This window comes from Oncorhynchus mykiss, chromosome 13 (assembly GCF_057628025.1).
Source record: "Oncorhynchus mykiss isolate SJ-2025 chromosome 13, ASM5762802v1, whole genome shotgun sequence".
Lineage (NCBI taxonomy): Eukaryota > Metazoa > Chordata > Actinopteri > Salmoniformes > Salmonidae > Oncorhynchus > Oncorhynchus mykiss.
Window position 1 is genome coordinate 59,863,871 of NC_143034.1, and position 16,404 is coordinate 59,880,274.

Consider the following 16,404-nt stretch of genomic DNA (forward strand, 5'->3'; position numbering starts at 1 on the left):
ACGTTTACCCTGTTGAACACGGACATGGACAAGGGTGACCCTCCTTTTCTACCTGTTCACTTCCACTTAAAAAGGAGGCATTACTCAGGTTTCAGTCTGTAAGCTTCTTGTACAATTAAGATGTCAAATATCATGTCGCTTTTTTATGTGTTCAGCCACAGCTTCCTTATAGCTAACCAGAGACCTGGTTTGTGTGGGTGGACAGCCAGAGCCAGGCCTTGTGTATGTCCACAGAGTTATCGATGAGGTTTAAGCATTAAAACCTCCACCCCCTCCTTGCCCCCTGACTGACACTGTAGCAGGCTAGGCAGTGTGAGCCATGGTGTGACAGCTCCACAGACCAATAGACACACCGCTAGTTTGCTACGTACATCAAAGAGCAGGGATGCTGGGTAACCCTCCATGGGGGATCAGATCACACGCTGCCTCTCTTTGAATGATGCACTCTCATGCATCATTCAATAGGGAGAGCCCTAAAAATACATTGTCGGCCTGAGCCTTTTGGGGGTCCTAAGCGCGATTTGGATCCCCCCCCCCCCCCCAATTCTACATATTTTGCCATGGAGTGGAGAGAAGTTTAACCAAGTTCAACACATTTCATGCAATTCTACACATGTTAATGATATCTGAGTGAAAGTGAACAAAATCAATGGGGGCCTCTTGGAGGTCAGGGCCACTGGGCACATTCCCTGCGTGCTTGGTCGGTATTCGGCCATGATTATGCCTACTACAAGTTTAGATAGCTGGCTAGACTTTTTAACCAGTCTAACAATCGTTAGCTGACATGGCTAATTGAGTGACAGTCAGTGACTGACATAACAATAGAAAAACTGCTGATGCACAACCACATTTCGAAATTGAACCTTGGTTATTCTACTATTCTAACTCTCAACAGTAATTTGAGACCTCGACTGAGTCCCACCCCCCCAAAAACAAATGTGGGTACCGGGGGCCACTTATGCCTGGAGACGGCCCTGCTCAGATATATGCTTAATCTAGACTGTATATCAGAGGATCAAATGATGAGATGTAAAGTACATTCCCCCAGGACATGTCACATGTATCTACATAGACATACACAGACTGAGGCTTGTTGTTTTGTGGGGCACCAAAATAGCTATCCATCTCCAGCAGTGTCTGTGAAGGGACTCAGTTTCTGTAATCCCAACACTAAAACACTGTAGAACTCCCAGTAAAATACAGGACATGTGTTTTACAGCATTAATGCTGTAGATAGCACTGCATTATGGTAAAATGCTGAAAAAGAATAAATCAATAAAGTTTATTTATAAAGCCCTTTTTACATCAGCCGATGTCACAAAGTGCTATACAGAAACCTAGTCTAAAACCCCAAACAGCAAGAAATGCAGATGTAGAAGCATGGTGACTAGGGAAGAAACCTAGAGAGGAACCAGGCTATGAGGGGTGGCCAGTCCTCTTCTGGCTGTGCCGGGTGGAGATTATAACAGTACATGGTCAAGATGTTAAAATGTTCATAGATGACCAGCAGGGTCAAATAATAATAGTCACAGTAGTTGTAGAGGGTGCAACAGATCAGCACCTCAGGTGTGAATGTCAGTTGGCTTTTCATAGCCGATCATTCAGAGTTAGAGACAGCAGGTGCGGTAGAGAGAGAGTCGAAAACAGCAGGTCCGGGACAAGGTAGAACATCCGGTGAACAGGTCAAAAATACTGTTATTGACTGTAATTGGAAGCTTCCTGTAAAAATTACTCTTAACATATTGTATTTTTTTTACACTAATAGCTTATGCCTACGTAACAGTATAACTTTAGACCGTACCCTCGCCCATACCCAGGCGCGAACCAGGGACCCTCTGCACATATCAACAACAGTCACCCACGAAGCATCATTACCCATCGCTCCACAAAAGCCGCGGCCCTTGCAGAGCAAGGGGAACCACTACTTCAAGGTCTCAGAGCAAGTGACGTCACCGATTGAAACGCTATTTAGCGCGCACCACCGCTAACTAGCTAGCCGTTTCACAGCCGTTACACCTACTGTAGATTCAAATTATCAGTTTCAGTTTCTTCACCTGTCGGGTGAGACACATTACTATTTTAGTAAATATCTTCTTGAAGCGGCTGTGAAGTGGAAGAATATTTTCAGCAGCTTCTGGGTAGGTACCTTGACTTGTTTATAAGTATTTTTATTGCTAGCCAACGTTGAATTAATGCAATTATTCTTAGCTAACCTAGCTAGCTAGCTGGCTAACGTTTGCTATCTATCTATCTATCTATCTATCCAGCCAGCTAGTTAGCTAGCTCAAGTTGACACAACCCAGATGATAACTGTTGTGATTATAGGCTTTTAGGTACACCGCAGCCTCTGAGTGCCATAGAGGATAAACTGAGCACAGATTAGTGACTGTTATGTTTTCACCTCTACTACAGAGATAATGGTTTGTTTCTAGCAGTTCAAAAGATATTACCCATATTATTACCTTCGCAACGTTTATTTTTCCTGATTGACAGGCTGAATTTGACACATAAACCACGTCGTGGGCTGTTACACCAGTCGGGAGCCACCAAAGCGGATTGGAATGAGCACTGCACCTGTATTGTATCGAGGTGTTTGCGACCTAAGGTGCTTGCTACTGAGCAGCTGTAACACAGTGTTGCCGGCGGTAGCTAGTAAAGTGGCCAATTTCTTCCATCCCAGGATTATATTTCAAATGGGATAGCAGCCTACACAATAAATAACTCATATTGGTAGCCATCTAGATGTCACCTTGATACAGGCTACTCAATGGGGAGAGCATGAACAGCAACAACACAGGGACACAGTGTTCTCAGATGTCACAACCCTGTGTGATTGGGTTCACTGGGCTCTTAGTTTGAATGACCTCTAGTGAGGTAAGTACACGCACACACAACACCAGCTTGATATGCCCTATGTCATCTATCTTTTAACCCTCAGGGTAACATCCCTGGTGCTCTCTGTCTCTCATTCTATTATGTATTGTTCTATGCTTGTCCTAAGGGTGAGAAGAGCTGACAAATCAGAACTGAGCAGGATTGTTACGGAGCCCCATGATGAACACCTGATTCTGCGCTGACTTCTCTCTCCTGGATGCTCTACTGTACATACTGTCCCGTTGTGTGTTTCACTGTTAATTGTTGTTACTTCTATAGTCAATTATTTTGTGTAATTTGTTGTTAATATTGTTACCAATTTAAATATATTTATTTTAAATACAAATTAATAGTTTTTCTTACATTTAGATTTCAGTGAGAATTTCACTGTAAATTTACAGCAATGACCTGGCACCAAAGTTACCAGCGCAATACTGTAATTTTGGGATGCTGTAATCTGTTTTACAGTAAGGGAAATAGTACTGTGAAATATAGTACAGCAGAATTACAGTATTAAGTTGGCAACTCTGGTTCCAGTATAATTCTGTACATTTACAGGGAACAGATTTACAGTGTACTCACCTTGTAGCTGAGGTACACAAGCAACATGGTCTCGAAAAAGCTGATGAAAGCTACAAGCACCTGGAGAGAGATGAAAGGAGAGAGAGAGAGAGAGAGAGAGAGAAAGAGAGAGAGAAAGATTGGAGTAGTAACAGCAATAGAGAGTGAGAGAGACAGAGAGTGGGTGGAATCATCATTTTGATGATTGAACTCCATCAATAAGAAGTTAAAGTGAAGCAATAAACCAGAGAGAGAGAGTGTGTGTGTGTGTGTGTGTCTGTGTGTGTGTGTGTGCTCGCATGTCTGTGTGTGTGTGCGTCCATGTGTGTAGACAGCCTTGTTAATATGACAGTTCAACATTGTGTCTGACCTGTAGAGCCCACAGAGGCAGAGGCCTATTCACCCAGATGATAAGAGACCTGCAGACACAGAACAAAGAGAGCACATCATACATGACACAGAGGGAGGAGAGGAAAGGAGTGAGAGGAAAAAGGAAAGGAAGAGGGAGAAGAAAAGAAAAAGGAGATGTAACAGGGGTAAATATTAAAAGGACTCCCTTTCAAATATGATCAATCCAACGACATAACGCCTCTTGTAATTATGTTGTTCACAAGCGAGTGGTTCTGAACTACCGCTGCCATTAGACTTCCTCTGTGAAAAAGCATCACAATCAATGTTCGCAGATAACATGAATGCAGATTTACAGCTTTGTTGTGAGAAAGAGGCTCTATCCAGAGGCCTCTCGGGCTTATCATTGCTGCCTTCTGAGTCTGCTGCCTGGAGTGTGTGTCAGCCAAAGAGCAACGGCCAGTCAAAGTCTTTATTAAGCACACTCTGTCATACTCCTTATTCATTTATAGCCAGAGTTTACACAGTGTCACCAGCCGCCAATTAAATAAATATGTCCCTGAGCAGGACTGGAGGCAGAGCCCAAGGAACCAGTCACATCTGGGACATACTCGCTCACTCGCTCACTCACTCGCTCACTCACTCACTCACTCACTCACTCACTCACTCACTCACTCACTCACTCACTCACTCACTCACTCACTCACTCACTCACTCACTCACTCACTCACTCACTCACTCACTCACTCACTCACTCACTCACTCACTCACTCACTCACTCACTCACTCACTCACTCACTCACTCACTCACTCACTCACTCACTCACTCACTCACTCTCTCACTCTCTCACTCTCTCACTCTCTCACTCTCTCACTCACTCACTCACTCACTCACTCACTCACTCACTCACTCGTGCCTTTGAATCTCAGTCCACACCACTGGACATTCCAGTCCTAGTAAGGACATTTTGGATGAGTGCAAACTAAGTTCACTTTTAAGTGCAAATTATCAGTCCCAAGACTACTAATTCAAATAGTTTCTGTTTACTTAGCCTTCAGGCTCTGGTCTAGTGCACACACTCACAGCAGCCCCAAGACATTTCCTGTATCAGTCTTTGACTGGTTTACAGACAGCAGCTGCTAATTAGGTTATATGGATACTACATACAGTACATATTATGTTGGCATGAAATCCATACAGGCAACATTTTGACAAACTAATGTGCTACTGCAATAATGTAATGTTTGCAGGTTGGCATTTATTGTCATGAATCTTGCCCTGGAGGCAGAATGGTCACTAGCTGGCACAGCCACAAAGTCATAAAAACCTAACTCTAAACTTAACCACACTGCTAACCCTAATGCCTAACCATAACTTTATATTAAGACCAAAAAGCACATTTTTGTTTTCATACATTTTTAGGATATAGCCAATTTTTTCTATGCAGTTGACCCTTCTAGCGGAAATCGCTCATTTCTGCCTCCAGGGCAAGAGTCATGGCAATAAACGTCAACCTGCATAATGTACCATGTCTACATCTCCAACCTCTCTATTACTCACAGTATCATTAACTGTCTGTTGTACATGGTCTCATTACAGTGCTCTGTGGTGGACACAAGATGAACATCTCTCTCTCTGTATTAGACTCTCAGACCAGTCTTGGCTCCTCATTAAAGATGAATGGGACATAAACATGTAAACTTACCAGTCAAACTGGGTCCTGCTGGGGTGGACCGATGCATTCTGTTTGGAACAGTCCAGACTACAGGGGGAAACATGCACAACAAGAGGACTGAAACGTGTCATGTTTGGAACAGTCCAGACTACAGGGGGAAACATGCACAACAAGAGGACTGAAACGTGTCATGTTTGGAACAGTCCAGACTACAGGGGGAAACAGGCATAACAAGAGGACTGAAACGTGTCATGTTTGGAACAGTCCAGACTACAGGGGGAAACATGCACAACAAGAGGACTGAAACGTGTCATGTTTGGAATAGTCCAGACTACAGGGGGAAACATGCACAACAAGAGGACTGAAACGTGTCATGTTTGGAACAGTCCAGACTACAGGGGGAAACATGCATAACAAGAGGACTGAAACGTGTCATGTTTGGAACAGTCCAGACTACAGGGGGAAACATGCATAACAAGAGGACTGAAACGTGTCATGTTTGGAACAGTCCAGACTACAGGGGGAAACATGCATAACAAGAGGACTGAAACGTGTCATGTTTGGAACAGTCCAGACTACAGGGGGAAACATGCATAACAAGAGGACTGAAACGTGTCATGTTTGGAACAGTCCAGACTACAGGGGGAAACATGCATAACAAGAGGACTGAAACGTGTCATGTTTGGAACAGTCCAGACTACAGGGGGAAACATGCATAACAAGAGGACTGAAACGTGTCATGTTTGGAACAGTCCAGACTACAGGGGGAAACATGCATAACAAGAGGACTGAAACGTGTCATGTTTGGAACAGTCCAGACTACAGGGGGAAACAGGCATAACAAGAGGACTGAAACGTGTCATGTTTGGAACAGTCCAGACTACAGGGGGAAACAGGCATAACAAGAGGACTGAAACGTGTCATGTTTGGAACAGTCCAGACTACAGGGGGAAACATGCACAACAAGAGGACTGAAACGTGTCATGTTTGGAACAGTCCAGACTACAGGGGGAAACAGGCATAACAAGAGGACTGAAACGTGTCATGTTTGGAACAGTCCAGACTACAGGGGGAAACATGCATAACAAGAGGACTGAAACGTGTCATGTTTGGAACAGTCCAGACTACAGGGGGAAACATGCATAACAAGAGGACTGAAACGTGTCATGTTTGGAACAGTCCAGACTACAGGGGGAAACAGGCATAACAAGAGGACTGAAACGTGTCATGTTTGGAACAGTCCAGACTACAGGGGGAAACAGGCATAACAAGAGGACTGAAACGTGTCATGTTTGGAACAGTCCAGACTACAGGGGGAAACATGCATAACAAGAGGACTGAAACGTGTCATGTTTGGAACAGTCCAGACTACAGGGGGAAACATGCATAACAAGAGGACTGAAACGTGTCATGTTTGGAACAGTCCAGACTACAGGGGGAAACATGCATAACAAGAGGAATGAAACGTGTCATGTTTGGAACAGTCCAGACTACAGGGGGAAACATGCATAACAAGAGGACTGAAACGTGTCATGTTTGGAACAGTCCAGACTACAGGGGGAAACATGCATAACAAGAGGACTGAAACGTGTCATGTTTGGAACAGTCCAGACTACAGGGGGAAACATGCATAACAAGAGGAATGAAACGTGTCATGTTTGGAACAGTCCAGACTACAGGGGGAAACATGCATAACAAGAGGACTGAAACGTGTCATGTTTGGAACAGTCCAGACTACAGGGGGAAACAGGCATAACAAGAGGACTGAAACGTGTCATGTTTGGAACAGTCCAGACTACAGGGGGAAACATGCATAACAAGAGGACTGAAACGTGTCATGTTTGGAACAGTCCAGACTACAGGGGGAAACAGGCATAACAAGAGGACTGAAACGTGTCATGTTTGGAACAGTCCAGACTACAGGGGGAAACATGCACAACAAGAGGACTGAAACGTGTCATGTTTGGAACAGTCCAGACTACAGGGGGAAACATGCATAACAAGAGGACTGAAACGTGTCATGTTTGGAACAGTCCAGACTACAGGGGGAAACATGCACAACAAGAGGACTGAAACGTGTCATGTTTGGAACAGTCCAGACTACAGGGGGAAACAGGCATAACAAGAGGACTGAAACGTGTCATGTTTGGAACAGTCCAGACTACAGGGGGAAACATGCATAACAAGAGGACTGAAACGTGTCATGTTTGGAACAGTCCAGACTACAAGGGGAAACATGCATAACAAGAGGACTGAAACATGTCATGTTTGGAACAGTCCAGACTACAGGGGGAAACATGCATAACAAGAGGACTGAAACGTGTCATGTTTGGAACAGTCCAGACTACAGGGGGAAACATGCATAACAAGAGGACTGAAACGTGTCATGTTTGGAACAGTCCAGACTACAGGGGGAACATGCATAACAAGAGGACTGAAACGTGTCATGTTTGGAACAGTCCAGACTACAGGGGGAAACATGCATAACAAGAGGACTGAAACGTGTCATGTTTGGAACAGTCCAGACTACAGGGGGAAACATGCATAACAAGAGGACTGAAACGTGTCATGTTTGGAACAGTCCAGACTACAGGGGGAAACATGCATAACAAGAGGACTGAAACGTGTCATGTTTGGAACAGTCCAGACTACAGGGGGAACATGCATAACAAGAGGACTGAAACGTGTCATGTTTGGAACAGTCCAGACTACAGGGGGAAACATGCATAACAAGAGGACTGAAACGTGTCATGTTTGGACATTCAAAGAGTTTTAGCTTCCTGTGTTCCTCTACCCCATCCTATATGACCTCAAATTTCTCTCTCTGTTTCCTCCAGAATTGTAATGTCGGTGCTCTCAACATTACCCATTTCTCTATCCCCTACTCTTTCCCTTTCCACTGTCCTTCCCTACATCTGGTCTCTATCTCCCAGCCCCTGGCCAAGCGAAACTACCTTAAACCTAACCTTTACATCTCGTCTTTACCTATCCCTCTTGCTCCATAGTAAGTACTGACTGACCACTCTCCACCAATACTCCTCACTCCCTCTCCACCAATACTCCTCATGTCCTCTCCACCAATACTCCTCACTCCCTCTCCACCAATACTCCTCACTCCCTCTCCACCAATACTCCTCACTCCCTCTCCACCAATACTCCTCACTACCTCTCCACTGATACTCCTCACCCCTCACCCCCTCTCCACTGATACTCCTCACTACCTCTCCACTGATACTCCTCACTACCTCTCCACTGATACTCCTCACCCCTCACCCCCTCTCCACTGATACTCCTCACTACCTCTCCACCAATAGTCCTCACTCCCTCTCCACCGATACTACCCACTCCATCTCCACCAATAATCCTAACTCCCTCTCCACCGATACTCCTCACTCCCTCTCCACTGATACTCCTCACTACCTCTCCACTGATACTCCTCACTACCTCTCCACTGATACTCCTAACTCCCTCTCCACTGATACTCCTCACTACCTCTCCACTGATACTCCTAACTCCCTCTCCACTGATACTCCTAACTCCCTCTCCACTGATACTCCTAACTCCCTCTCCACTGATACTCCTAACTCCCTCTCCACTGATACTCCTAACTCCCTCTCCACTGATACTCCTCACTACCTCTCCACTGATACTCCTCATTCCATCTCCACCAATACTCCTAACTCCCTCTCCACTGATACTCCTCACTACCTCTCCACTGATACTCCTCATTCCATCTCCACCAATACTCCTAACTCCCTCTCCACTGATACTACCCACTCCATCTCCACCAATACTCCTAACTCCCTCTCCACCGATACTACCCACTCCATCTCCACCAATACTCCTAACTCCCTCTCCACCGATACTACCCACTCCATCTCCACCAATACTCCTAACTCCCTCTCCACCGATACTACCCACTCCATCTCCACCAATACTCCTAACTCCCTCTCCACTGATACTCCTCACTACCTCTCCACTGATACTCCTCATTCCATGTCCACCAATACTCCTAACTCCCTCTCCACCAATACTCCCTACTCCCTCTCCACCAATACCCCTACTCCCTCTCCAATACTAAAGCAACTCTTATTTACCCCCCCCCCTTCCTCACCAGTCCTGTCTCTCCTCCTGTGGGTCGTCTAGTAGGACTCTGACCATGTAGAGGAGACAGCTCAATACTTTCAGAGAGAAGTTGAACAGCCTCACCCTCAGACCTGCAGCACATAAACCAACCACAGCAAGTCAAGGACTTAATCAATAAAGTCAATGAATTAATCAATTAAACATAATACATTATCACCAATCAATGGCTGTGTTTACACAGGCAGCCCAATTCCAATCAGATCTTTTGCCAATATTTGGGTAAAAGATCAGAATTGGGCTGCCAGTGTAAACACAGATTTGAAAAGATTATGTAATGACAGCCAGTCTATAGGACAATAAGTAGGAACTCAATGTCTGAACATTGACAACTCACTGGATCTTTGGTTTTTGATGAAGAACAGCTTGAGGCGCTCCTTGAAAGTGTTTTCATTCACATAGAATTCTACCTGCACCCTGAGAGAGGGAGGGATGGAGAGAGGGAGGGATGGAGAGAGGGAGGGATGGATGGAGAATGACCAGTGAAGAGGAAGATGGGTAACAGGTGAATACCAAAGTTAAGGGAGGGGGAGTAGTGGAGATTGAGGGAGAGGTAGATAGATATGGGGAAATAAAAGGAAAGAAATGAGACAACAGAGAGCGAGAATGAAAAGAGGAGAGTGGAGTGAGAGAATAGAGGTGAAGAGAGAGAGAGACATAGAGAGAGGTGATAATGGTTATAGGAACAGCAGCAATACGTTGGGAAATAAATAACAGTGTGGTTAGGTTATATTAAAGACAGGAGGAAATGATGTCGCTGTGTGTCTTCCCCAGTCAGTCAGCCTGCCATGGCAGCTACAGTCAGCCTCGTTATCTCTGCTGATTAAATATAGAGCAACAAATGACTTCCCTCTGTTCTGCTGAATATGAAGAGTCCATAATTACTGCTCTCTCCTCCCTCCACCCCTCAGTCCCTACTGCCAGACAGACCACATAGTACACACACAGCCAACGCCTGAAATGCACACCTATATATGCCATTAAGATCCTATATCGGTATATGGACACATACAGGAAGGAACTCAGTCACATGGGATAACATGCAAAACAAAGACAAGAGTAGTGAGTGCACTCCATGGATACATGCATATGAACACACACACACAAATTTGCGCATGCACGTAATCCGGCATGCACGCACACATACACACTGTCATCAAGAAATCTAATTTCCTGGTAGACCCCCTCATGAGAGATTGGCCACTTCTTCTGTTCTTTCATCCTACAGAAAGTGGCGTAGAGGAAGGCAGCGCTGGATGGCCCAGACACAGGATGAAAACAGAGGCCCAGCACACACAGGTGCTGTGCCTCATGTACACAGATGAAACTGAAAGGTCACAAACTAATCTCCTTACTGGTGGGGGTCTTCACAGGGTTTTAATACTGTAGATGAAAACCAGGACCCCACATAGTGGTCCCTCACTCACACACACACACACACGCCGTTAGCAACCATACACTCTTAGCACATAGGGAACGTTGCTCTTTGTTGCTATGGTGATGGAGCATCTTTCTTTCGGTCAATATTTTTCTCAGACACGCGCGTTTGCACACACACACACACACTGCAGATCTGTCAGCCAACTCTTTGTATTCATGAACATGCTGGGTAAAAAGCTAAAAAAAACACCAAGGAGAGTAAAATGCACCATTGGGTAAAATACGTATTTGCAACCGAATGCAGTGAGAAAACTTTACACAATGCACTTGCCATTAAAGTGGCAGTAGGGAGGCTAAAGAGATGGATTACTCCTATCTGCAGACAACCATTACCATGAAACACACATGTCCCATAACATATTTACTGTAGGCTCTACCCTTCATTAACATCTGGCCTTATAGTACACATTGCCCGCTACACCACAATATATGTAAATAGGTAACAGAGTCATAACAGTTAAAGAATACGGCAGATCTGGGAACAGTGTGTGTCGCACTTTAAATGATTGAATGACCCTCATTATCACTAGATACAGAGCTAAAGCCATGGTACATTAGGCAGGCTGGGGTTTAGATGGTATGGTATTGTGGCAGTGGATTTGAACTGGGTCCGTACTAATTCCTACATTAGCACTGATAAGATCAAAGCATTAGCTCTAGAAAATGTTCCACTTGTAATGGAACAGTCCTCTACACAGTCAGTACTATGAAGCACAATCTGGAACTTTCTGTACAGCAACAGCCTCTAAATTAAATTTAGATAAACAAAGTAAAAATGGTGAGTGCTCTGCTTTCTGGCACCTGTCCCTGTTTTCCACACATGAATCTGTTTTACTTACAACTAAACGATATCAGGCTCTTCCTCCTACCTTCCCTCTCCCATCCCCCTCCTCCTTCTACCTTCCCTCTCCCATCCCCCTCCTCCTTCTACCTTCCCTCTCCCATCCCCCTCCTCCTTCTATCTTCCCTCTCCCATCCCCCTCCTCCTTCTACCTTCCCTCTCCCATCCCCCTCCTCCTTCTACCTTCCCTCTCCCATCCCCCTCCTCCTCCTATTTTCCCTCTCCCATCCCCCTCCTACCTTCCCTCTCCCATCCTCCTCCTTCTCCTATCTTCCCTCTCCCATCCCCCTCCTATCTTCCCTCTCCCATCCCCCTCCTATCTTCCCTCTCCCATCCCCCTCCTATCTTCCCTCTCCCATCCCCCTCCTATCTTCCCTCTCCCATCCCCCTCCTATCTTCCCTCTCCCATCCCCCTCCTATCTTCCCTCTCCCATCCTCCTCCTACCTTCAGTCTGCTGTTAATTACCCATCTCTTATTCATTCCATCCCCCTGCCTCTTCCCACTAGTGTTATTTCCTTACTCTACACACTAAAGGTGATCACCCTTTCAGCCGACCAACCATCCATATCTCTATTTATGAGTCTCTTTATAGTCCCTCCAACTCTGAAAGAAGCCATGGCAACTTTCCACAGCAACGAACAAATCATTTGAGAAGTCACTCTGCTCCTGATGTGCTTCTAAGAGGCAGCTTTGAGACTTGAGGGGGCCACAGAAGAGAAGAAGTAAAGTGGAAATATAGCTGTGGGATAGATTATAGTGTGATTGTTATCTAAAGTAGGGAAACAAGAAAAACACACTAAAAACTCACGAAGAACATTATTTCAGAGCCAAAGAAGAACAAACCACACAATAACACATCGCTCCTACCAGTAACCTGACTACATTTCCTAAAAAGCTTTACTCATTATGATGTAAGCGTAGATAATTGCTCAAAATAATTGCTTTGGTAGATTAAATCTTTGAATTCAAAGAAACATGTCAGATAGAACCAGAGGTAAGGTTGATTACTTTTGATGATTGATTATTTTGTTCTTCAAATACACCATCTGTAAGATTTAATGTGGTTCAATGGTCATTAATGAAACATATTTTTAAACAACAAAAATAATTGTTTACCGACTAAAATGACAAAAACCTACTGCAAAGAACTTAGAACAACTTGACACAGCTGTTGTAACAACTGTTGATTTACAAATGGTTGCAGTGATAAAATGTGATGATTGATAAACAATGGATGAAGTAATACAACCGTGGATTGTGGGTAAAACAGACACTTGTACTAAGACGGGGAATATCATTTTTAACAATCAATCAAATGAGGATGTTGATCTCATGGATCAAGTCGTTGCATCCATAGCTCTACGAATTGTGTCATTTACATTAACCGTGACCCATCCTTCAGCTTACCAAAGACAGTGGCCCAGGCTATTGAAATCACTGATTGTGCCTTTAATGTTTTTGAGCGCTGAGTGAAACAATGGTGGTGTGTGAGGTGTGACAGTCACCAGGTGACAAGCGATAGACTAACCTGCCCTGGAGAAGACAGCCGTTGGAAAACAGAGGAAACAGAACAAACAGGTTGAAGCTTTTACTATCAGTTCAAGTGTAATTTATCAAACTAATTCTTCCTTTCTATAATAAAGGATCCATGGCGATTTAAACCACAGGTCTTCCCTGACGGTAATAAAAAGTAACAAAATACAAAAAAAACGTTCCCTGCTAGATAAAAGACAACAGAGAGAAAAGGCCAGGGTTCATCTAATGGTGAGTCATGCAAAATTAGGCCTGAGGGAAGACATTTGCATTTCTGAATTTGCATTTATGAGAGCATAAGAGAAAGTGTGAGGGAGGGAGAGAAGAGAGAGAGATATGTAAGACAGAACAATAGAGAGAGAGAGAGAGAAAGAGAAAGAGAAAGAGAAAGAGAAAGAGAAAGAGCAAGAGAGAGAGAAAGAGAGAAGGAGATCTCTAAGATCTTGGTCTCCTGCTAATTTCCCTCCCTGTGTCTAATGGCACAGCACTGACCTGAGTGAGCACCAGAGAGACAACAGACCTCACACTGACCATCCCCATCACAGCACTGACCTGAGTGAGCACCAGAGAGACAACAGACCTCACACTGACCATCCCATCACAGCACTGACCTGAGTGAGCACCAGAGAGACAACAGACCTCACACTGACCATCCCCATCACAGCACTGACCTGAGTGAGCACCAGAGAGACAACAGACCTCACACTGACCATCCCCATCACAGCACTGACCTCAGTGAGCACCAGAGAGACAACAAACCTCACACTGACCATCCCCATCACAGCACTGACCTGAGTGAGCACCAGAGAGACAACAGACCTCACACTGACCGTCCCCATCACAGCACTGACCTGAGTGAGCACCAGAGAGACAACAGACCTCACACTGACCGTCCCCATCACAGCACTGACCTGAGTGAGCACCAGAGAGACAACAGACCTCACACTGACCATCCCATCACAGCACTGACCTGAGTGAGCACCGGAGAGACAACAGACCTCACACTGACCATCCCCATCACAGCACTGACCTGAGTGAGCACCAGAGAGACACTGACCATCCCCATCACAGCACTGACCTGAGTGAGCACCAGAGAGACACTGACCATCCCCATCACAGCACTGACCTGAGTGAGCACCAGAGAGACACTGACCATCCCCATCACAGCACTACTGACCCATCACAACCTTTATACAGCAGTTAATACAATACAAATCAAATCAAATTCAACTTTATTAGTCACATGCACCGAAACACAACAAGTGTAGACCTTACCGTGAAATGCTTACTTACGAGCCCTTAACCAACAGAGCAGTTCAATAAAGAGTTAAGAAAATATTTACCAAATAAACTAAAGTAAAAAAAAAACAGTAAAAAGTAACACAATAACATAACAAAAACAAGGCTATATACAGCTGGTACCGGTATCGAGTCAGGTTAGCTGAGGTAATTTGTACATGTAGGTAGGGGTGAAGTGACTATGCATAGATAATAAACAGTGAGTAGCAGCAGTGTACAAACAAATGGAGGGTGGGGGGGGTCAATGTAAATAGTCAGGTGGCCATTTGATGAATTGTTCAGCAGTCTTATGGCTTCGGGGTAGAAGATGTTAAGGAGCCTTTTGGACCTAGACTTGGCGCTCCGGTACCACTTGCCGTGCCGTAGCAGAGAAAACAGTCTATGACCTTTGGTGACTGGAGTCTCTGACAATTTTATGGGCCTTCCTCTGACACCGCCTATTAAATAGGTCCTGGATGGCAGGAAGCTTGGCGCCAGTGATGTACTGGGCCGTACGGACTGCCCTCTGTAGCACGTTATGGTAGAACTTTTTGAGGATCTAAGGACCCATGCAAAAGGTTTTGTCGTGCTCTCTTCACGACTGTTTTGGTGTGCTTGGACCATGTTAGTTTGTTGGTGATGTGGACGCCAAGGAACTTGAAACTCTCGACCCAATCCACTACCGCCCTGTCAATGTTAATGGGGGCCTGTTCGGCCCGCCTTTTCCTGTAGTCCACGATCAGTTCCTTTGTCTTGCTCACATTGAGGGAGAGGTTGTTGCCCTGGCTGGCACCACATTGCCAGTACTCTGACCTCCTCCCTATAGGCTGTCTCATCATTGTCGGTGATCAGGCCTACCACTGTTGTGTAGTCAGCAAACTTAATGATGGTGTTGGAGTCGTGTTTGACCACGCAGTCGTGGGTGAACAGGGAGTACAGAAGGGGACTAAGTACACACCCCTGAGGGGCCCCAGTGTTGAGGAACAGCGTGGCAGACGTGTTGTTGCCTACCCTTACCACCTGGGGGCGGCCTGTCAGGAAGTCCAAGATCCAGTTGCAGAGGGAGGTGTTAAGTCTCAGGGTCCTTAGCTTAGTGATGAGCTTTGTGGGCACTATGTTGTTGAACGCTGAGCTGTAGTCAATGAACAGCATTATCACATAGGTGTTTCTTTTGTCCAGGTGGGAAAGGTCAGTGTTGAGTGCGATTGAGATTGCGTCATCTGTGGATCTGTTGGGGCAGTATGCAAGTTGGAGTGGGTCTAGGGTATCCGGGAGGATGCTGTTGATGTGAGCCATGACCAGCCTTTCAAAGCACTTCATGGCTACCAATGTGAGTGCTACGGGGCGGTAATCATTTAGGCAGGTTACCTTTGATTCCTTGGGCACAGGGGCTATGGTGGTCTGCTTGAAACATGTAGGTATTACAAATAGGATTCAATCTTAATCCTCTATTGACACTTTTCTTGTTTAATGGTTCATCTGAAGTAAGTATGTAAGTATGACGTGCATTTGACTTGCATTTGAATTTTTAATTGAGCGATTAAGAGATTTAATTTGTCACTTTACTCCCAATAAACATTCTGTGGGCGGAGATACGCCTGGTGTGTCCTAAGACCCACATTGGATTTATTTAAAGAACAAAGGTGATAGATAAGGAAGAAGGAATTTGAAGAGCAGTCAGAGATGACTTGGAGACACGGGAACAGTTA

General features: G+C 45.1%; 1 protein-coding gene across 1 annotated transcript in view; it reads right to left on the reverse strand.

Annotated features, from left to right (window-relative positions):
* The window catches only part of LOC110485208 (potassium channel subfamily T member 2), a 95,872-nt gene that overhangs the window by 63,807 nt on the left and 15,661 nt on the right, over positions 1–16,404 (reverse strand). The window contains exons 2-6 of the mRNA XM_036941419.2: positions 9,940–10,019; positions 9,574–9,676; positions 5,490–5,546; positions 3,806–3,854; positions 3,457–3,516 (exon numbers count right to left, since the gene is read on the reverse strand). Of these exons, the coding sequence (XP_036797314.1) occupies positions 3,457–3,516; positions 3,806–3,854; positions 5,490–5,546; positions 9,574–9,676; positions 9,940–10,019 (349 nt within the window). The remainder of the gene's footprint in view (positions 1–3,456; positions 3,517–3,805; positions 3,855–5,489; positions 5,547–9,573; positions 9,677–9,939; positions 10,020–16,404) is intronic.